Source organism: Hippocampus guttulatus, chromosome 4 (assembly GCF_054856545.1).
Source record: "Hippocampus guttulatus isolate MCC_2025c chromosome 4, RoL_Hgut_1.0, whole genome shotgun sequence".
In the NCBI taxonomy this organism is placed as follows: domain Eukaryota; kingdom Metazoa; phylum Chordata; class Actinopteri; order Syngnathiformes; family Syngnathidae; genus Hippocampus; species Hippocampus guttulatus.
In genome coordinates, this window is record NC_141264.1 from 3,188,302 (window position 1) to 3,212,571 (window position 24,270).

The 24,270-nt window shown below is 42.4% G+C and overlaps 1 protein-coding gene across 2 annotated transcripts in view; it reads left to right on the forward strand.

Annotated features, from left to right (window-relative positions):
• The window catches only part of agbl1 (AGBL carboxypeptidase 1), an 86,087-nt gene extending 65,129 nt beyond the window's left edge, over window positions 1-20,958 (forward strand). For both annotated transcript variants that reach the window (XM_086109870.1, XM_086109871.1), the window contains 6 exons: window positions 3,162-3,291; window positions 5,897-6,028; window positions 6,177-6,239; window positions 6,664-6,777; window positions 16,115-16,269; window positions 20,144-20,958. In XM_086109870.1, coding sequence (XP_085965996.1) covers window positions 3,162-3,291; window positions 5,897-6,028; window positions 6,177-6,239; window positions 6,664-6,777; window positions 16,115-16,269; window positions 20,144-20,297 — 748 coding nt within the window. In that variant the 3' untranslated portion in view covers window positions 20,298-20,958. The remainder of the gene's footprint in view (window positions 1-3,161; window positions 3,292-5,896; window positions 6,029-6,176; window positions 6,240-6,663; window positions 6,778-16,114; window positions 16,270-20,143) is intronic.
• The last annotated feature ends 3,312 nt before the right edge of the window (window positions 20,959-24,270 follow it).

Here is a 24,270-nt window from a genome sequence, read left to right on the forward strand (position 1 = left end):
CACAGGTGAGGATGTATCTGAAAAACACTCAGATAAATAAGACCCTGATGATATCAAAATGTTACCAAGGTCCAGTGAAAAAAAAATTCTGGGGCACTAGTTGTAAAGTGGTGGTGCAAGCCTGGGACGCAGCTATCCATGGACATGAGCTGTTCGATAGCCAAAGATGCAAAGACTAGTACATTTCCATAAGTACTTACAGTATTTAACGGGTCGTAAAAACCAATAGCTTTACCACATGTTGCTTGAGAGTGTACAGCGAACACCATATACGCAACCAAGTCAATGACAAACTACTGCCATACTACCATGAATTTATGTTGCCACCCGCATAATAATTCCTCAATATTTGAGGTGCCTTTCGTCCATCATCTGCCGCCGCTACATCGCCAGCAACAAACTTTCTTCATGCCGGATGTTCTATCATCGTCATCATCTGCTTCATTGTCACCAGGATCATACAAATTAATGTCTTTGAGCCCTTGTCGTCTTAGGTGACCCAAAAACTTTGTCTCCCGACGTAGTTTTTCCTTCTCCCATCAAAAAAAAAAAAGTCTGCTCCAGTGGCTACTTGTCTCAGTCAGTGGCTGACTCATTGCGCTAGCCATTGTCTTACTTTCCATTTTGCTCACCAGACGAACAGAACGTTGCAGCTTCTATCTGGTGCTAAAGGCCCACAACTTGTTGGCAGAGGGGAATTACGCAGCAGTTGTATTGTGATCCATTATTTTCATCATATATCATATTTAATAATAATATATTGCGATGATGACAGACGAATAACTACATTTAACCTGCCTCTCTGACAATGTGGAAGAAGTAACAACTTGAATACAAAGCAACAAAGAATCACAGGACACTGTAACAATGTGTTATGTTATGTAACAAACATATATGCAATACAGGAGCAACACACTAACTATTTGAGAGCGCATATCGTAACATCAAAGACCAGCAGATGGGAGCAGCTCCAAACTAATGTTTGGAGCTTTACAACTCACAGAATGAAAATACAACAACAACAGTAACAACATTTAACTTCATTGTGCACTACAAAATCCACAAAGACGGGGAACTTGACGTCACAATTTAGCAAGCAAAATGAGGACTACTTTCGGACCAGTGAAAACATCCATCCATTTTCTGATCCGCTTTATCCTCACAAGGGTCGCGAGGAGTGCTGGAGCCTATCCCAGCCGTCTTCGGGCAGGAGGCCGGGGGACACCCTGAACCGGTTGCCAGCCAATCGCAGGGCATGGTTTTGGAATGTGGGAGGAAACCGGAGTACCCAGAGAAAACCCACACAAGCCCGGGGAGAACATGCAAATTAAACACAGGGAGGCCAGACCCACGACTTCTGCATTGTGAAGTCGACGTGCTAAGCACTGGACGACCAGTGAAAGCATGTAATCATAAATAATGGCAAAAGTGTGAGATAATCCCTCTGAATCATTGTAGAAATAAAATAATTGATCACATTATTATTATCATCTTCATATATATTTTTAAACCATATCCCCGTTAGAAAGTGATGCTTGTTTATATGTGTGTTTCTTTCTATTTGTGGTGTCATGGGAGTGACAGGTCCAGGGTGAGCATGGACACTGAACCACTTCCTACAGCAGTTTTCTGTGTGCCGTGGGAGGAATCATTCACAATAGTAGTGACTTCCTTTGGCCAATTAAACACCATCAGAAGTTTTAACACCATAGCACATCTGCCTCAGAGTGCAGAGGTTGAAAGTTCAAATCCGGGCTCAGGCTTTTCTGTGTGGCGTTTGCATGTTCTTCCCGTGCCTGCATAGGTTTTCTCTGGGTACTCTAGTTCCTTCCGATTACTGCACTTAAAACAAGTAACTATGAATATACAATAATCACAAGTGCCCTTGCTTGTCTGTTGTTGCTATTTGTTTATTTATTCTTATTTAACATATTTATATATCTATATCTTATGGACTTTTAACGTTTGTGTTCAATGCACCACATTGAACACAAGCTGTGTGTGTTCAATGCACTACATGATTGCACTGTGATTGAGAGCAGAAAGTAATTTCATCTGTGCTCTCTGCATATTTGACAATAAAAGCTGACTTGACTTGAATTGACTACTGCATTCTTCACCTTTCATCATGGCTGTTCTATGACCACAGCACGAGGTTGAAAGGCAAGGCAAGGCAGTTTTATTTATATAGCGCATTTCATGCACCCGGCAACCCGGTATGCTTCACACAAACAAAGACACAAAAACTACAAGAATTTACAAATACTGTACAACAGTTCACAATCTTCAAAAGTAGAGCAAACAAAACAAAAGTACCATACACAAATTACCAGAATGTACGTTGACAACATTTAAGCACATGAAGGGAAAACTTCAAAACATTTAGAAGTAAAGAAATAACATGGATTTTTCTCAAATATCTAAAAAAAAAAATGATTGAGGGGACCTTAATCAAAGATATTTTTTAAAGTTTGTAACCTGAATTTAACAGCATTTACACTCTAGGCTGACTTCACTACTGTTGCTTGCTTATTCCATTTGTGCGCAACATAATGACTAAAATCAGCTTCACTATGTTTACTTTGAACTCTGGGCACCACTAATTGACCCAAGTCTACAGATCTCAGAGGTTTACAGGGTTTATAGTCAATCAGCATTTCATGAATGCATTCAGGAGCAAAACCAATCAGTGATTTGCAGACCACGAGCAGAATTTTAAAATCTATTATACAGCTCGTGGAAGCCAGTGTAAAGTCTCCTTCAGGACTGGAGTAATATGTTCTGATGTCTTTGTTGAGCTGCAGCTGTTTGATGCTCTTTTCAGGGAGTACAGCAAAAAAGACCATTACAATAATGAAGTCTGTTGGAAAAAAACGTGTGGATGTGTTTCTCTGGTTTCCTTGGAGCATGCAACCCTTCAGTCTACATCTGTATTTCAGCTGGTAAAAGGCTGTTCTAGTGATTGATTTGATATATGATTGCTGAAAGTCAGGTCTGTGTCTATCAGCACTGCAAGATTTTGGACGTGGTCTTTGGGTTCAAAAGACAGTAACTCCAGCTGTTTTCTAAAAGAAAGCTGAGCGACATGCACAAAGAATTATAAATTCCATCAGAGAGCCCAAATTCAATCAACATCCATCATGTATTTTGTTCCACCGCAGGAATCGCTGTGACCTGAACAGAGAGGATTTGAATCGTCAGTGGTGTAAACCAGACCCTGTTCTTTGTCCAACCATCTACCATACCAAAGGCTTCCTCTACTACCTCAACAGTGTTGGACGGACTCCTCTGGTAAACTGGATATTTTCTTGCTGGTGTCCTTTCCAGACATGTGACACCTTATGCTATGTTCCCAACAAGCAATGATGTTTGTTTATTTCGTTTCACTGTAGTACTGTTTGGAATGGGAAACATTAATACAACTTTGGTTTCCACCTATTGCGATAAAGGTCTGATGTAAATAGTGTGACATGATATTAACACAATATAGTCTACCCTAGGAGTGAATTAAAAAACGAAGAGTCGTGCTCCTTCCAAAATATTATACACTATCGATGAACGTGATGAATGCCGATCATTCAACTCCGGTAAAGTACTTTAGGTAGTGTTGCAGTTGGAAAGACCATGGTACGGATCTTTTTTGTTCATATTTAGTTTATTATTTAGTAGTTTGGTGTCTTCACAAATTCTGAGATTGAGGAAACTTAGTCTGTTATATTTCTCTTGTATTGCTTTTATTCTCAGTGACAAAATATTGATACAGTGAACACTCACTGCTTTTGGTAACTGAGCAATGTTTCCAAAACGAAAAAGAAATCACACAAACTTCAAAAAAACAGTCACAATGAAACAAAACAAAGAAAGAAAGAAAAAAAAGAAAGGCCTAAATTTTTCACCACCACTCATGCTCTGTAGACTTATGACAACCTCAAAAAATTAATTTCTGGACCATTTGCATTTCTAATTGAGAATCCATGACTTAGAGTGTCCAATAAACCTACCATGTTTTTGTAATGTGGGAGGAAACCGGTACCAGAGAAAACCCACGCAGGCATGGCGAGAACATGCAAACTCCACACAGGAAGGTCATGAGTTAGGCAGACGTGTAAACCAGTCGACCACCGTGCCATCATGTGTGTCTGTGCGCGCACACACACACACACACACACACACATACATACATACATACATATATATATACTGTATATAAACTGAAAACCCATCTGCGAAAATGGGAATCCCTGGGTGCCGCAACGGAAGTCTGCTTTTTTTGGCTTCTACTCTTTCTACTATTTGGAGTTATTAATCAATTTCCACGTAAGTGCTTTCTATAAAATGATAATCTAAAATCTTTGTCAGAAGGTTCTTGAAGAAAGACAAAGACAAGATTTGCCATTGTCAGACATTTGTACACATGAAGTCATCAGTGTTTACAAATGTTCCCAGTGGTGCAAAGAACTTTCCATAACCCATTCCCTTAAACATTCCGCTAATGAATCATTAGTTGGCTTCAAACGTTTTGTATGTAGAACAAATCAACCTCTAACAATACATTTAGCACATTGTGTGCTCATGTCTTGGTGTATCGGATGCCAGCTCAGCTGTGCAAGTGTACATTTGTCAAACCTCACTCCTGGGAATGCTTAAAGAGGGTGCTGGTTAACGGCCCAAGATTTGAGCTTTTTGGTCAATCTACTCGACTTCCAACTGGTGCCAAGATGGCAGTGCATGTTCAACGCAGGTGTAGCTATCGCAAAGAATCACCACTGTGACATAGGAAGCGTGTTTTGTTGAACAATGATGTCACATTGTCAATGTGTTTACCCCAGGCATGTCCAGCTCCAGGCCTGGAGGGCCACTGTCCTGCCTGTTTCCCAGCTCTCCCAGCTGCAACACCCCTGATTCAGATGATGACCTCATCAGCCAGCTCTGAAGCAGCATTAGAACCTTCCTGATTATTTGAATCAGGTATGTTGCATCTGGGAGAGCTCGAAAACAGGCAGGACAGTGGCCCTTGAGGACTGAGTTTGGACACCCCCGGTCTACCCCGTATGTGTGTTGGGAACAACACAATCATGCTTTGACCTCAGATATATATATAAATATGGCACAGACATTATATTTCGCATATAGTCTGCTTATATATAGGAAACTTGCATAGTTGAACGATGGTGTCGTGTTTTAGATGTTTCAATCCTGTGTATTTTTGTTTGGAACTTAGAGTGATGCCTGAGGTGATACATGGCTCTGTGACCCTTATTTGAAGAGTGTGGAGCAGGACATGGAATTTATCAGTACATCTTTGTGATGCTTGTATTAGGACAGTTATTTTCACATTTTCTTTAAAGCGACCAATAGGTTCATGTTGTAAATGTATTGACTTTGATGAATGTTGAAGTATTTGGTCTGATGGGATTTTCCCATCTTCTCTTAGCTTCACAGTTGTTTGTTTTTCTCTCATAGACATCACTTTGGTGATTGTGTAGGTTGCAACTCTTCACGTTTACAAATGGAATCTTCAGAGACAAATCCAAATCTAAAACGTTTACGTTTATTGCTATTTATTGTTTAAATAATTAGTGTAGTAAGAAACGCCAGGGCAACAGAACAGATCTCAGTCACGTGTTCCAATATTTTTAGTCACAAAATGGGTGGTTTCAAACAAATAATGGGCTAACTTGTGCATCAAATGCAGAAGTAAATATCTTGAATTAAAAGTTTCAGTGTTAGGGTTATTTCCTTTCATCTTTTGATGTCAAACCCAAATATTTTCAGTTGACAGCTAAAAGAAAGGAAATGTCCTGGGGTTTGGAGGGGAGCGTGTCTTGATGTTTAATGCTGTTTATTTTTGTTGGTGTACATTTCTAAATTTCATAATGTCTAATATTTCTTCCAGGTCTTCTGTGACTATCACGGGCATTCTAGGAAAAAAAATGTTTTTCTGTATGGCTGCAGTGTAAAGGAAACTCTATGGCAATCAGGTTCTACATTTGACACTGCAGGACTGAAAGAGGACCCTGGATATAGGGTAAGACAAATGCAAAGCAACACTATCGTGATATGGTTTCATGTCAAAATTATAGTGTTGTGATTTTTATGTAAACTGTTTTTGTTTTGTTTTTTTGCGGTGGCATTGCTTAAAACTATTTCGTTCTTTTCACTTTTTCTTTTTCGAGACTCTTGCAAAGGCCTTGGATCGTATTGCACCAGCCTTCTCTTTTAACAGCTGCAGCTATACGGTAATACGAACAACTTGATTTCATGTTTTGTCATTTGTCAGTCTGATCAATAAAGAGCAAACATTAAATATGACCTCATCTGCCTTTTACAAAACCGTCAGTTAGAATTTACACATACATCTCCATGTACTTCTCAATACAGTCTCTGAGGTTTCCCATGACTTGTTCCACCACAATAAAGGGAATACAGATTTTAAATGATTTCTCTGATGCTTATATTTTTTTAAACCACAAAAATTGATTTTATATTCACTGCAGGTAGTTTGGTAGATGTTTGTTTTAGTTTTTACAAATAAATGCATGTAAGAGCATCATCATCCGAATTGTATGAAGTGACAAAATAAGCAATTTATTAGAATCATATCAATCCTAATATTGTGCCTTTCTTTCCAATTCCTAATCATTACTAATCTGGTTTTCTCAGGTAGAGAAGTCCCGTTCTGCCACTGCCAGAATTGTTGTCTGGAAAGAGTTGGGCGTGCTGAGAAGTTATACCATGGAAAGCACTTACAATGGGTTTGACCAGGGAATATACAAGGTTTGTGAAATTAGAAGTTACAAGTTTCCAGACTGTTCACACAACATTCATAATCGTGACTGTGTCGTGTACACTCCTCTAAACTGTATTCAACTCTTGACCGGAGTTGAGTTGACACATCCTGTAAGGGTATGAATATCATTCATTGGTGTCTTTTTATTTGAAAAAAAATAATTCAAGGAAAACATCTCAAACAGAACCTGGACTGAAGGGACAGAGGACAGTGATAGATACCGAAAGTAAATGGAAGAATGTAAGAAGGGTGAGAAATCAACCTCTTCATGAGCCATTCCCTTATTGTGGTGGAGGGGTTTGTATGTACCAATGATTCTAGTAGTTTATTTGCCTCGGGCTTTATGCCCCGAGCAAAGTCAACTATTGTAAACAGGGCCTAGGTGTGGGACCAGAGGAAGTTTGCGTCACAGATTCCCAATGTTGATTTACAGATATAAACGTAATTTTCCATTGCCCGGACGCAGGGACCCACTCTGGAGCTAGGCCTGGAGGTGAGGCAAGAGGGTCGGCTGCAGTGTGAGCTGGGCAGCGGCCAGAGGCCTTACTCCCCGGCTGGAGAAGCTGGCTCTCGGGAGATGGAATGTCGCCTCTCGGGGCAGGGAAGGAGCCTGTGAGGTTGAGAAATTCTGACTATAGTCAGGCTTGTCTCCACACTCAGCTTATTCTCTGTGAGGGGCTGAACTCTCTTCCACTCTTGAGTTGCCTACGATAAGAGGCGCCAGGCAAATGTGGACATACTTATTGCCCACCTACCTGATGCTCGTCCATTGGGGTTCACCCAGGTGGACAAGAGGCCAGAAGCCGTACTCCCCGGCTGTAGAATCTGGCTCTTGGGACATGGAATGTCACCTCTCGGGGCAGGGAAGGAGTGTGTGAGGTCGAGAAGCTCTGACTATATCTAGTCGGGCTTGTTTCCACACTCAGCTTATTCTCTGTGAGGGTTTGGACTCTCTTCGACTGTAGAGTTGCCCACGATAAGAGGCGTCAAGCAGGTGTGGGCATACTTATTGCCCTCCTACTTGATGCTTGTCCATTGGGGTTCACCCAGGTGGACGAGATGGTAATGGTAATATCCCTCTGCATATGCACCAAACAGTTCAGAGTACCCACCCTTTTTGGAGTCCTTGGAGGGGTTGCTGGAGAGACTCCATTGTTCTGCTCGAGGACTTCAATGCTCACTTGGGTAATGAAAGTGAGACTTGGAAGGGTGTGATTGGAAGGAAAGGCCATGGGTACAGGCTTGCCAAGCAGAATGCGCCTTTGGTGGTCGCTGAGGCAAAAAACTCGGGCATGGAAGGAGTTCGGTGAAGCCATATAGAACAACTACTGGATGGCTTCAAGAATATTCTGGTCCATCATCCTGCATCTCAGGATAGGTAAGCAATGCACCATCACCACTGTGTATTGTGGGGATGAGGTGCTGCTGACGTTGACTCAAAACATTGTGAGTCAGTGGAGAGAATACTTTGAAGACCTCCTCAATTCCACTGCCGCACCTTGCCATGAGGAAGCAGAGACTGGGATCTCTGACGCAGGCTCTCCTATCCCCCAAGTTGAGGTCAATGAGGTGGTTAAAAAGATCCTCAGTGTCAAATCCTAAGGGGTTCAATGAGATCGGCCCAGAGTCAAATATTAACAACATCCCCTGATCATGACCCACAGGAGGGCAAGGAAAAATTGCTCACAATAAAATAAATTATCAGGTGATAACCAAGAAACCTTGAGAAGGGGCAGCATATAGGGGAATCTCCCTCCCAGGATGATCAAGCTGCAATGGATGCCGAACATTTAACACAATATGGTGCTGTACAGTGTTATTTGCAATAATGTAAGAATCAATTTAAGAAGATGAAACGCTGCAGGAAGAGGCCTTCGGAGAGGTGGGTCCTCCTCAAAACCGTCCCACTCACACTCCCACCTAGGGACAATTGAGAATGTTCCATTACCCTGCCGTGCATATTTTGGGAATGTGGGAGGAAGCCTGAGTACCTGGAGAAAATCCACACAGGCACGGGGAGAACATGCAAACTTCATACAGGAAGGCCAGAACCAGAATCGAACTCCGCACCGCCGCACTGTGAGGCCGACGCACTAACCAGTCGACCACCGGGCCACCATGCCATAACTAGATATTCGAAATGTCCTCAAGGAGTGTTGAAGGCCATCTTCCACTCATCTGCCTCCCGCATGCAGACTAGCTGGTATGCATTGCAAAGGTCTAGTTCAGAAAGTTTAGAAAAGATAGTTGCTGTCTGTAAGTCTGCGAATGCCGAATCCAACAGAGGAAGAGGGTATTTATTTATTACAGTGATTTCATTTAGTCCCCGGCAATCAACACTTGGCCTGAATATCTTTTCTTTCTTTTCAATCCAAAAATAAAAAATAAAAACATCCAGCCCCCACAGGGGAAGAAGACGCCTGAATGAGTACCGCCGCTAAGGCATTAGAAGTGTATTTCTTTAACCTCTCTTATTCAGGTTGCAAACCCTGGTCAAGGCAAGAACCAGGTAATACTGAATTAGGAAGGAGTTCAATTGTACAATCATTGGGACAATAAGGCGGTAAAGACAGTGCAAGATCTTTACTAAAAATCTTGCCTAAATCGTGGTATGAAGCAGGTATTTGAGCCAAACTGATTTTTTTTTCTGAGGGAATGACAGCAAACTGATTAGTCTTGTGTTCTTGCTCTAATCTTAAACAGTTCTCGATTGAGGGAAGATTCCAATTAATATCGGGGTTATGCATCTTAAACCATGGTAATCCTAAAATAACAGGACACAGCGTGAGACGGCATAACAAAAAACCTCTGCAATTCAACGTGATTCCCGCAAAGACGGAATTGAAGCGGAGCCATAACAGAGTTAACATCTGCCAAGAGACGCCCATCAAACTCAGTGACTATATTAATTTCGGATAGTTCCTCCGTGGAACAACCTAAACCTTCAACACCGGGAACAACAAAACATTAACTCACTGAATACCACCCCTTTTCACTGGAGCAGCCCCCTCAATCCCTCACATTTTACTGAATTTTGACTGATTTGCAAGGCCCACAGAATTTTCTGTTCTATGGCTATATATACATGCAACCTGTCAAAAGAAAGGCGAGACTCTCTTCTTTCAGCAGAAAAAAAGATTGTTTCTATCTTTCTCCTTTCGTTGGCAATCAGCATTAGAAAACTGCTAAGTTTTATGGAAAAGGCCGATTTTCTGCAGAAATCCAGAGAAAATGAGCTTTTTGTAAAAGCATGCATTTCAAGCATCATTTCAAGTTTTACACTATTTTTTGCTTTTGTGACAGCTCAAATACCTCAATAATGTGTTCCTCCTACGAAATAACATTACAAATAATGTTTTTGTAGCAAAATAATTTATTTGCACACAACAAAACTACTGAACTATGAACAAAAGTGCAGCTGTGGAGAAGATGGTTTTTGGCTTCCATCCAGTTTGTCACCACATTGATTCATCCCACCACGTCCAGATGCACGACCTATAAATTATAGAAACATAAAAAGTTGCCAATATACAGTATCTTGCTGCAGAGTGAGGTACAATAATTTTATTTACCTTTCTTTCCACCACCAAAGCGAGGAGTCGTCATCTTTTGGCTTCTGGTTGGACAATCTGTAATTTATAGAAGTATGTACAATTACCACACTTTTATTTTTCTATTTTTTCATTGTTGCTTTCCACTTACATTTCAACATCTCTCACACACACACATACATGCTCGCACACTGCTATTTACACCATTCATTCCACATTGCTCAGCATCCAATTTGACATGAAATGGAATATGAATTTAACACGAGTGGTTTTAGCAGAGCTGAGCAGACCAAATGTGTCCTGTTTTTTTTGTTTTGTTTTTTTAAAACCTATGGCGACATGCAAGTCGGCACATTTACGGCGCATATTTTCATCCACATCTACGAGACGCATCAACCGTACATACATGATTAGTGTTACTGACAAATTTATAGTACAGCGGGGAATGTAGCGGTACATAAAAGTGACTGATGAGGCATAAGAAGTGATGAAGTTTTGAATGGGAACTTGCAAGCTAGTCAGCAGTTACCTCCTCGTTCCAGCGGCTCTGGCGAGGACTCTCAGCTGCTTTCCGTTATGTCCGAAGGCACGTATTCGTCCGACATATCGGGATCCAAATCGCTCTCCAATTCATCGTTTTCGCCGTCGTCATTACGAGACGATTCCAACGAATCGCTGACGTGTGCCCGGCGTCGGCCATGCGACGCAATGCAGCCTCTTTGCCGTCATCGCTGGAAGTCGCCGGGGAGACGATTTGTGGGCGATGTGGGGCATCGGGAGGCACAAAATGCTCTGCCAAACGATGGTCGCTGACGTGGAGCATGTTCATCTTCATCAGATGAACTCGAAACTCGGCGTGAGCTATGCGGGCCGCGTGTAGCACGCCATGTTTGTGCAGGCCGACGTTCGTTTGACGGGTGCCGCTTTCGATTACGTGACCGAAGCATCATTTTCTCTTCCACACAAACACCATCTCCTTTGTTGTTTTGTTTCGAGGACGCTTTTATACCGAAAAAAAATCCTTTTTAGTAAGTTATTTCCTTTTCTCCATCGTTGCTAGTTGCTAATGTTCCAATCCACTATCCACATACGCCCCTCCTTCACTGTACGCCCTTTCTACTACTTCTGCGGCGTGATCCTGGTTGATTTTTGCACCACTGCCACCCGATGACCATTTTTTTGCTTTTTAACATTGCCGTCAAGCCTAATCCTGTGGTGAGAAGTTGCATCAGACTCTCTTGCACCCTCCCCCATGAAAAAACGTGATTGACGTATTAATATGTCATGGGGAGGGAACGGCTATGCGCTAATTGACGTATTTATACGTCAAAGGGTGTAAAAGAGTTAATTCGCTGTCTCTCCTAAGATGAAGTCGACCACCACCAAACTGCATAGGTTCCTCAGAAAGTGGCTCAGGAGTCTCTGGATCTTGGTGGTGGCTGGTCATCGGAGCGGGTCGTAGTGGTGTTGGACCGGAAGGTCTCCGGGTGCATCCTAGACCATGCTCTTGGCATCTCTCCAATATGCAATTAGCCAACTGTATAGCCATGGCAATGAGTTTCTCTCAATAACTTGGTTCTTCCCGTATGGCCAATTCATCTTTCAACATGGGAGCTAAAACCGTGCCGGAAAATACTGCATAATGCACTATCGATAAATCCGCTCCCAGCAGTAAAAATGTGGAAAAATAAGGAGTTATCAGCAACCAATTGGTTACCCTGAACAATCCAATAACTGACCTCTGGCCTCCCTTCCCCAGACCGGATGGTGGAATACCCGACGTAACTCAGTGATGAAATCGGGGTAGGAAGGCCAGAGATTGGGTTTAGCATTGATCACTGCTAGTTTCCCCAAGAAGGACCTTTACCAGTCAAAAGGCTCATGATAAGCACCGCTTTGGAATTATCATGAACATATGTTAACAGTTGCTGCTCAAAAATCAAACAGCATTTGTGAATAAATTTCCTCACATTGGCCAATGTCTTCAACATAGTGAGATGGGTGTGGCAAATTTGGTTCCTGAACAAATGTTGAGGGACGTGGCGTACCATCCATGGCAGCTCAGGTATCCAAGCGGGGCGTCCCCCGCTTATGCGACTGCACGTGAGCCTAACTCCTCGAACTGGCGGGTCAGCAGGGCAACCGCGCCGCTGAATTCCTTTAATGCAGTTCCCTGCTGTCCCACCAGTCGTCCTTGGCTGGCCAAAGCATCCCTCAGTTTCTCTGGGTCGACGCGCTCCATTGTTGGATTCTTCTGACACGCTGGTGACACAAAACCAGGAAAAACCAATGTGAAAAAAAAGGCTTGCAAATGGCAAGGAACTGTTGACACTCGAAAATACACAACACAAAATGGTGAAAGTTCAATTACATGAAACTTGAATAATCCGAGAATAACAAGAAATCCAAAATACTGACAAGAAATAAGAAAATTACCCAGTCAGCAAAGGCATCTGGCCCGCATTTGGCATGAAGCTGGCACAGCTGGCCTTGTGTCGGCACTGGCATCATGCATGTGGGCCGAACACGGCCCAGGAGTGGCAAAGGAGGCACTGGCTTGACTCTGGCAAACCAGATGAGGGCCAGTTGTGGAGTGCAGTATTTGGGCCAGAAATCAATTTACAACTCCGGCCCATATATGGCCAGCCACTGTTGAGCCACCCTAAAATGCAGTTTCAGATTTTTTTTTTTCTACACACAGCCTTGTTTTACAAAAGCAGACTGATGCGGAATTCCATTCATCTCACATATACACACACACACACACACATACACACGCACGTACTAATTCTGGTGCACGCTCGCGAGTACGCATGCACAACTTAAACGTGGTCAAGTAAGATTATGTTGCAGTCGACTGGCGTCAGCGAAAGAAGATACAAGTACAAGTTTTGAATTTTCGTGTTTATTGTTTTTTTCCTTGTACGTACTTTAATACACAACAGTCAAGTATAGCTACACTCCGATACAGTAGGTGGTGATGCACCGCAAACGTTAGCTGCCACCCGCCAATTAAGAAGAAGAAGGGGGAGAAGAAGAAGAAGAACAGCGCTCGCAGGCCTCGCGTCGTGGAATGCCTCCGAGTGGCGCGAGGGCCGAACTCTTGGGCCCCTGACGCGGCTAAATGCCCACCAGCCGGTGGGGAAGGAGGTGGGGTCTCACTGGAAGGTGAGGCGCCCAGTGCTCACCCCGCCGGAACGGACGCGAGTGGGAGTAGCCGCCCCACAACCCTCCTGAAACAATAATCAGGCGAGGGCCCTGCCGGGGCCCTCACTGGGTGTGAACCTCACGAGGCACCAGCCGATTGCCCAGGAGGAGGAGGACAGCGCCCGCAATTAACGACGGCGCTCTTTGCCCACAGTTGCCCATGCACGCGCCGGTGAGACATCCAGAAAAGATGTGGTGAGTAAATTTATTTCATGCTTAGGTTAACATTTGTTCTTTGTGACAGTATACTGACAGTTACAATTCGAAGACAATTCTGTCTAGAGTTTAGCCTGAATTTTGAAGGGCGCTAATAATGACGATTAGCATTAGCCCGAAATGGTGTGTGTGTGGGGGGGGGGGATGTGCTCTAGCACAGATATGACTTCTTCATGGTGGCATAGGGAAATATTAAAAATATATTGTGCTACAATTTAAGGGTCATGCTTTTTTTTTCTAAACTTGTCACCTGCTGTGTCTAAATCGAGACTGAAGCGCGTGAATTTTGAAAATAACGTCAGGTACGTCACATAGGCTGGGCGTGAACCTCCTGCGTCACAGTTTCTGTGTGTATGTGAGTTTAGTGAAAATGTAGGTGATTGAACAGTCAGAGGTGCTGCCAAAAAAAGAACCCTTTCTGCACTGAAATACAATGAAATTAATTTTGATTCCATTTGCTGCAATACAAACCGGACACTTCATACTTGATCATAAAGTTAATTTAAAACTTAGTACCTCAATTCAAAAACAAAATCTGACGTTCAAATGAAAAATTTTGTATTTGTAAGACTGAATATGAAAATAAACAGAATTTAATTTTCAGTGAAGATCAAATACAGTTTCAAAGAAAAAAAGTATATCGTTTCAATTCAGATTGTACAATTCAGATTCAGTTGTTCAATATGATTCAGAGTGAAATATACAAATCCATCCATTATCCGAGCCACTTAACTTCAATTCATGTACCGGTAATTCAAATTCAGTATAAACTATTTAAAAGTTATTCACGTTTAGTTTTTGGTGGCAAATATTCCGCCCCACAGCGTCACACCTAGTTTAGTATTGGTTGTAAAGTGTCCTTGAGTGTCTTGTAAGGCGCTTATAAATGAAATGTATTCTTATTATTATTATTGTTAGAAATTTCAAGGGTTATTTTTACTCACCATTCATTGTTCATGACATGTACAAATGTTTGTTTTCCTAACACACTGTCCATCCTTGTTTTCTTACAGTTCTTACAGCCGCTGTGAGTACTAACAGCCGAACATCTTGGGCCTCAGACCAGGAAATTGATGTCACAATCAAAAGATGGCTACATCTGGCTCCTGATCGGGATGGTGACAGGAAGGAGAGCATGAGAAGAAAAGATGGCATGGAGAGCGCAACAATTTGATGGATAGAAAAATGCCGTTCAAGAGTAAGCTTGGACTTTGTGTTCACTGTTAAATAAAGAAAAGTGCATTTTTCCAGTGTAAGTGGAGTTATATGTGAGGTTCACAAATGATGACAATAAACATATTTTTATAACAGTCGTTTTTGAGACTTTTTTGTGTGGGTCAAATATGGGTCATGAAAGATGTGGCTTAGTTGAGGTTGAATTAAGGCTGATATCAGGAACCTGTTCTGGCCCAGCATAGGGCCGGAGTAGGGCCAGATATGGTGATACAATGTGGCTCATATCTGGGCCGAATGCGGCCCACATCATGGATGCCAGACGTGGGCCACTGCAGGACCATCATTCATTGAGGTATGTGGGCTGAGTGTACGTGCCGTGTCTGCCCCAGAGCTGGGCCAGACGAATTTTGCTGACTGGGTATCGAAACAACAGACTATAAACATGAATGAGCTGTCTAGAAAATTTATCTTGAGCAAACAGAAAGCAAGGTCAACAATCCGACAGTGACTAGGCGACTTGGCAGTCCTTAAATACATGGCAAGGCTTGATTGGTTACGAGAAACAAGTGCACCACTGAGGAAGAATGGCCTCCACTCCAGCTGGTCCTGCAAACAAAACAAAGACAGAGCAGAACATGACAAAAACATTTACAACAAATTAAAATTTATGCAAAGAATGAAGGAGACACGAGCCCATAATGATATCAAGCAATTCACTGGTTTGGAGGCCAAGTCAAATTCAGACTGCTTGCTGTCACACCACGGAGGCTCTTTGAATTGTTGGTGGACATCTCATGGCCAATCAGGGAGGCCTGCATCCTTCTAGGCTGGTTCCCCCTTTTCACCCAATCACAGCCAGTCACCAAAGTCTCCACAGAGATCCTCCAAAAAATGAGAGCACACTCATACACACTGATACACAACACGAGAGGGACGGCAGTTCCACACATTCTCAAAACACAAGACACATGTAACAGGTAGGAATCCGGAGTGCCCACAGAAAAGAAGTGAAATCTACCATGGAAAAATAAAAGTATAAAAGATATAATTCAAAGGCCATTATTTATATGACATGCCCATCGTGCATGTACATTTTGATGTTTCCATCCTGCTTACAGCAACATTCAGTACATTTTCTTGTGTGCATTGTCACTTCCTCTTTGTTTGTGTATAGGGTCTACAGACAAGAACCAGGGAACTGGAAGAAATGGGAATGAAATTTTGCCACAGTCTGCTCTCCGTGACTATCGATACAAGGGCCCTGTACAGCAGGAGTCTGATCAACCACATGACTCTGGGACATAACGTCCTTGATCATAAATCACACAAGTAAGATATTCCCCAAACGTATTCAAATATATTAAAAAAGGACGTGTTTTGAGTTACATGTCTTGATCTATTCAACAAAATTAAATACATTTTGTGCTGGGGGGTTAGGCAGGAATGAAGGACTGAATAGAGTCAAGACAAGAGAGCACATTCAGACTATCGCATGGAACACAACTACTTATTTAAGATACGCTGCATATCAGAAAAACTACAGTCCTCTCACTTATTCTCTGTTATTTGCTCTTCTTTCTTTGAATATATAATTTCTTTTCAATACCTTTGTTTGGGTACGACATTTTAAAATAAAAGGGTTTTCAAACGATGCTAGTCGAGAATATCTTTTAAAAAGTTCAGGCAAAAGTGGACGTTTTTGGCAAGTAACACAGCTGTAACACAGGGCTGGAGTGAGACTCATTTTCAGCCTTGGAGTTTCAGGGTTAAATTGGCCCATTATTAGTTCAAATTGTAATGAAGGTAGATTGAATACCATTCCCTGCAATGAGATTCATATTGCCTTTGATCAAAAATCACATTTGTTAATGAATGTGCTCACAATATCATGATCCGTGTTTATTTGAACATTAATGGAAGCATAAATTCCATTTAAATGGATGAAAGGACAAAAAGGGACCAATAGGAAAGTTTTCATAAAATGTGTAGCGTGTCGTATCTGTTGTGTTGTTCATGTTAATGACTTTCATTATGATTGTTTGCCCTTCCTTCGTAGACAGCTGGCTGGTATTTATCTTGTTTTTTTTGTACGTATACATACACGTTTGTGCACATACATACATACACACATACATACATACATACAGTCTATAAATGCATACTGTATGTACATATACATCCTATTTTGTGGAATATGCCTCATTACATTACCGTATTTTCCGCACTATTGGGCGCACCAAAAAGTCTTCCATTTTCTTAAAAGCTCACCGAGCGCCTTAAAATCCGGTGCGTCTTTTGTATGGTCATTAGGGTAATACGTAGACTCCAAGATTGCTCCTGCCTGGAGACAATGTTATAACTTGCTGTTGGTTCAGTGAACTGTGTCACTTCTTTATTAAATAAGTATGTGTTGCAGCTCCGAAAAAATGAGAGCTGTGGTGTTAATTTTTTAAAACAGTCTCAACAAATACAGGTACATCTTTGTCTATCTCCATGCTTTCTTCCGTTCGACTCGAGAGGCGTTCAAGACTGCCACCGAAAAACGTAAACTAACGATTACTTCAAAGAAACTACAAAAATTGAAAATAATCCATCAAAACTGAAAAGCAAGCGAGGATATCACAAAATAAATTTGATAGCCCCTGATGTGTCGGCCCGGAGCCAGACCCCACGCCTTCTCCCGGAGACCAGGGCCGCGCCGAGGCGTTCCGCCTCTTCCCGGGCGTCAGCTGAAGGATCCGGTGGGCCGACACAAAAAGAAGCGAGGAGAAGTTTCTTAGTCGAGCCGCAGATCGGGGGACACACCAGAGGTTTCTAAGTGCTTGAAGCCGAGATCGTTCGAAGTCCAAAAACAGACTAAGTCCAGAGGCCGAGGTGCAGGCTGGTCACAAACGAGTTTATTCAGTCAAACCCGGAGAGGTACAGATGTGCACATCGGAAAACTCTGAATTCTCCCGGGAATACACACAGATTTTATAGCGATATGAGGGGCAACCCCTCTCATTTCATTGGTTAGTTTTTACGATCGTTTGTTAACTTAATGGTGTCATACTGCGTTGTGTAATTCTGATTGGCTGTGGCTTTCTTCGTTAGCTAGATTTTAATGGTATCTATAATTACTTCACAACTTGGTTTATGGTTTATAATGGTATCACAGTTGTTCTGTTTATTAAAATATAATAGGGGCCCCTACCGGGCCTTTTGTGTGATTGCTTGTGGCTTTAACCTTATCCGTATGTGTGGCCACCTAGCGATGATTCCTTCTGGGCAGACTGCAGGTTTTTTGCTAATCTTAACAATGACCATTTTAGGACAGCTACCTTGCTTTGCTATGTTCTGCTAATTTCAACAATGACCATTTCAGGACAGCCACCTTGCTGCACTATATGTTCTGCTTATCTTAACACTGACCTTTTAGGGGCAGCTACCTTGCTTTGCCATAGTAACCACATTCCATTGTAGGGTCGTTACCTTGTGTAGCTATAGCAACCATTCTCATTTCCCGCTCGCTACGTTGGGATATACAAGGCTTGTATTCTTTACCTTCAAACATACACCGTTTAACATAGAACAGATACCCCAATGCACACGCACTTCAGTACTCTCTTTGCTGCGTAGGTCAAGCCGTTGATGAAATGATATAGAAAGGCATTGAGTGTTTTGTCCGAATGAAACCTATTAGAGGAGGTCAAAAGTTGGTAGCTAACATGCTTCGTTAATATACAATTAGCTTCTTGGTCCCACATCCATCCATCCATCCATTTTCCGAACCGCTTGATCCTCACTAGGGTCGCGGGGGGTGCTGGAGCCTATCCCAGCCATCTCCGGGCAGTAGGCGGGGGACACCCTGAATCAGTTGCCAGCCAATCGCAGGGCACACAGAGACGAACAACCATCCACGCCCACACTCACACCTAGGGACAATTTAGAGTGTCCAATCAGCCTGACATGCATGTTTTTGGAATGTGGGAGGAAACCGGAGCACCCGGAGAAAACCCACGGCTGTTTGATGTATTACTTTCTCTGTTCGACAACCGTATGCCCGTTTTTCTCTATCTACTATGATTAACTAATCTGGTTTAACACAATATTAATACAAAAAAGACACTACACCCCCCCAACAGAAAAATTTATATTGTGATTTCATCATTTGTGAATACACAACAAAGGAATAAATAACTACGACTGACATCTTGTATTATTTTGACTTCAAGATGGCACCGCGAGAGTGGCTGCCTTTCCATCAGCTCCTATTTATTTTGTTCTTCTACTTCTTCCTCTCATAACTTTGCTGCTGTGAAGTGGGAATTTCTCCATCGTAAGACTATTAAGGGTTTTCTTATTTTATCTTATCTGATTGTACTCTCGGAGCTACGATAAAGGAAATGAAAATGGTTTTTCGGAGGCGGACGTGAACGCCTCTCGAGTTGACCGGAAGAAAAAAAGGGAAGGAGACGGACGAAGACACACCTGAGTTTGCTGAAAAATGAGAGCTGTGGTTGTTGTTTAATTATTTTTTTAAACGCAGACTTTATTAATGGTTTATTAATGGCACGTTTTTTTCTGTCTCCGTGCTTTCTTCCGTTCCACTCGAGAGGCGTTCATGGCTGCCTACGAAAACGTAAATTAATTCTTACTTCAATGAAACCATGAAGAAAATCAAGCGAGGAAATCACAAAATAAATTCTGTAGGGAGGATATAGAATTTATTTTGTGATTTCCTCGCTTGATTCTCTGTTTTGATGCATTATTTTCAATGTTCGTAGTTTAATTTAAGTACAGTAATAGTTAATTTACATTTTTCAGAGGCGGTCATGAACGCCTCTCAAGTTGAACGGACACCTCTTGAGTTGAATGGAAGGAGCGTATTACCATCTAGTGGACGCATTGTAGATTGCGCCTTTTAGTGCGAGGCGTCTAATATGATTTTTTTCCTCCAAAATAGCCATTAATTGAAGCCTCATAATCCAGTGCGTCTTTTTGTGCGGAAAATACGGTACTTTCGGAAGAAAGTATATAATCATTACTTTTGAAACATATCCAGCTCGAGCGAATTAATTGTTTGAACAGGATACAGTTATTGTCATCTATTTCATATTTATATCACTAGGTGTAAAAATGGATACTTCGGGGTTTATAATTCAGTAATACCACATCTATAGCAGATGAGACCATGTTAAAAAATAAACTGTCTGTCACACAGCTGTTTTGAAGATGATGAGCCCCCATGTGTTGAAGAAATTGAATATTCCACATATCCTGGTCTGAAAGGAAGTGATTTGGAATTGGATCGAAGAGGATGTATGGCCAACACTGATGCACAAGGTGGAGCTGAAGGACATATGGCCCAAAAATGAAATGCCAAGATGGTGTCAGTCATTCACAATCCTTCACCTGATAACACAGATAGATGTCTATTGAAACTCGAGATGAAACCAATGTTTGCCGCTCTTTGAAGTGTGTGAAATATGACAATCATCAAGTGCACCCAAATCTGAATTAAGATACAGTTTTAGAGCACTATCAACTGTATCTTATCTTTCATTACTCAGATGAGTTTGCGCTCAGTTTTTAAAATTGGATCTGACACGATAATGTGACCCAAGTGCGTAACACTAGCCGGATACTGTAATCATGTCTCCACTACTCAACTCACTTGTGGGCCATGATCTTTGCCCTACTAAATATTTAAATAATTTGGGTCTGCTATATTGTCTTGGTCACTGTCATACTTATTGATCTACATTAGATTCCTGAAGATATTCTCTGTTGCAGTCACGCAAGTACGAAGTTTGAATTAATTATGTAAGAATATAATATATGAAGGTTTTTTTAATTTGTTTGAAGTTGCCAACATTTATTTCTAACAAAAAACAGACCCATTAAAGTCTTGACTGAAACAATATTGCAATAAAGCACAAATGCAGATTTGAAAAATATATATTATTTCGACTTTAAACTCAACAGAGCCGGATTAGAAACCATCCTGTTTCCTCAATAAAAATGTTTGAGTTTGAATCTGGGTTTGAATGTTTTATTTATTTATATTTATTTTTTGATGCTTTCCTGATCTTTTTGTGATTGCATTACTTTTGGATGTATATACACACACAAGTGATTCCCAGATTGTGTCACCAGGACTGTCACGAGAGCCCTAAAATTTTGTTCAAGACAAGGTCAAAATGATATACTGTAAGCTTAAAAATCAAACCTTTTTGAAGAGTGGTATGAATAAATAAAGAGAGTTCACTCAGCACTTTGTTCTCAAGAGTTTGCAGAGTGCCATGGTACTCCATTGCTTCATATTGGAGTGCTTGGCACACCAGCACCAAGCATGTAGCACTCAAGTAAAAATATATACAGTATATATTTAAAAAATGTTATACATAACAGCTTCACTACTTTCATTAAAACAAAACATAGTGCAAAGAGATTTTGGTAATTTGTCAATCCCTTGCACACAAGTATTTTTATTTCTGTAAAAGTGGAATTAAAAACCCAAAACTACAACGTCCTCTTAGTATTCCATCATCGCTTTTCTTCTCTTTATTCCAACATGACAACTCAGGACGAATTGATTTGGGGCTCCGTATCATTTGGACGTTGTTCACAGCACTCTTAAACAAATAAGTACATAACAATAAAACAAAGCATTATGCAAATGAGAGGCCGACAGTCACGTCCCATGTAAAACAGCTATAAACAAAATCCGGTGCGATCCGATGTTGTCATAAAAGTTGGTATGTGTGGGGAGACAAACAACAAGCTTCCCCCTGCCCTCAGCTTGTCCTTCCTGGCTGGCGCCAGCAAATATTTAACATTCAAGATAACAACTCCTTATATGATGCTAAACACGTTCCCTGGAAACCCCCCACACAGATAGGTGTGATTAGAACGTGATAAAGGAAGTAGTAAATCACAGGAAGAGGTTAATTATTCTACAAATCCCTATCTTGATCACAATGAATATTGTGATCATAAAATCATTGTCAGCGTATCCTCTCTTGCCAGAAGCGGAACAACTGATCTATCTTTCACCTCATGAATAGGAGTAAATATGAGCATTTGGCAAGCCGCTTCGACTTGATTATAAAAATGACTGGTGCAATCAGAAAAATACTTGGACCGCATGATGGCTATGTTCCACTACCACGCCCAGTCATTCTTCTGAATACTGCTTCAAAGTTGGGGATGCTCTCAAGGGCTGTCGCACACCGACACGTGGAACACCACCAGATTCCTCAAGAGATTTTTTTAAAAAGCCGTTCACTCTCTGAATGACCATCATACATAATCATCAACAGCACATTACATATGTGGGGAATCTTTTGTAAATGTGTCTATTGCCCACAAAGATGGTTGCACTTTATACATTTTCATCAAAGCAATTTTAAATGTTATGATATATTCTGTGTGGTTGCTGAATGTTCTTGTGGTTTTTATGTGTGTGTGTGGGGGGGAGGGCATGTGCAATTTCAATGTGGTTTTTATGCAGTGAAAATACAGCTGGACAGCTAACGTCAGTGTTAGCACCGCCGAAGTAGCTCGCCGCGAGGCAAAATGCGTGGCGACAGCAGACGCTCCGGTCGGAAAAAAAAAAAACAACGCCGGACGCGAAGGCAAAGTGTGTCCACGAAGGCAAAGTGTGTCCGCGAAGGTGGCTTCGTCTCGGATGAATAAAGCAGGGCCTTTGGACAGCTAACGTCAGTGTTAGCACCGCCGAAGTTGCCCGCTGCGAAGGGCAAATGCTGCCAACAGCGGATGCTCGGGTCAGATAAAAAAAAAAAAAGCGCCCGACGCAGAGGCAAAGTGTGTCCGCGAAGGAAGCTTCGTCTCGGACAAAAAAAAAAAGCAAAGCCTTTGGGCAACTTACGTCAGCGTTCGTATCCCCGGAGAAACCCGCCCCAGAAGTAAAATGCGTGGTGACAACGGACGCTCCAATCGGATAAAAAAAAGCGCCCGATGCAGAGGCAAAGTGAGTCCGAGAAGGCCGCTTCATCTCGGACAAAAAAAGCAAAGCCTTTGGCCAACGTACGTCAGCGTTAGTATCCCCGGAGGAGAAACCCGCCCCAGAGGTAAAATGCGTGGCGACAACGGATTAAAAAAAAAAAAGCGCCGAACGCAGAGGCAAAGTGTGTCTGCGAAGGCGGCTACGTCTCGGACGAAAAAAGCGGGGCCTTTGGACAGCTAACATCAGCGTTACCACCGCCGAAGTAGCCCGCTGCATAGGCAAAATGCGCGACAGCGGACGCTCAAGTCGGATAAAAAAAAACCTAAAAAAATAAAAGAAAAAAGCGCCCGACGCAGAGGCAAAGTGTGTCCGTGAAGGCAGCTTCGTCTCGGACGAAAAAAGCAGGGCCTTTGGCCAACTTAAGTCAGCGTTAGTACCCCCGGAGAAGCCCGCCCCGGAGGTAAAATGCGTGGCGACAACGGACGCTCCGGTCGGATAAAAAAAAAAACAGCGCTGGGCGCAGAGGCAAAGTGTGTCCATGAAGGCGGCTTTGTCTCGGACAAAAAAAGCAAAGCCTTTGGGCAACTTATGTCAGCGTTCCTATCCCCCGGAGAAACCCGCTCCGGAGGTAAAATGCGTGCCGATAATGGACGCTCCGGTCGGATAAAAATTTTTGAAAAAGCGCCGGGCGCGAAGGCAAACTGTGTCCGCGAAGGCGGCTTCGTCTCGGATGAATAAAGCAGGGCCTTTGGACAGCTATCGTCAGTGTTAGCACCGCCGAAGTAGCTCGCCATGGAGGCCAAATGCGTGACACAGCGGATGCTCCGTCGGATAAAAAAAAAGCGCCGGACGCAGAGGCAAAGTGTGTCCGCAAAGGCGGCTTTGTCTCGGATGAAAAAAACAGGGCCTTTGGCCAACTTACGTCAGCGTTAGTACCCCCGGAGAAACCCGCCCCGGAGGTAAAATGCGTGGTGACAACGGACACTCCGGTCGGATTTAAAAAAAGAAAAAGCACCGGACGCAGAGGCAAAGTGTGTCCGCGAAGGCGGCTTCGTCTCGGATGAATAAAGCAGGGCCTTTGGACAGCTAACGTCAGTGTTAGCACCCCCGGAGAAGCCCGCCCCGGAGGTAACATTCACATTCACCGGGCTGATTTCATGGAGGCCAATCATGACAGCCAATTTCACGAGGAAAAGTTAACGTGGCTGTTTAAAAAAAATGCTAATGACAGATGCCTGTTGCGTTCCCTTAAGTTTACACTGACACTGGTAAAAGATCAATGACAGTCATTGTTGTCATGGGCCACATCGCAGTTATGGTTTCCGTCTGAGGGTTTCGGACTATGAACAGCAGTAAATATCGAATCGCCCATGGATGGC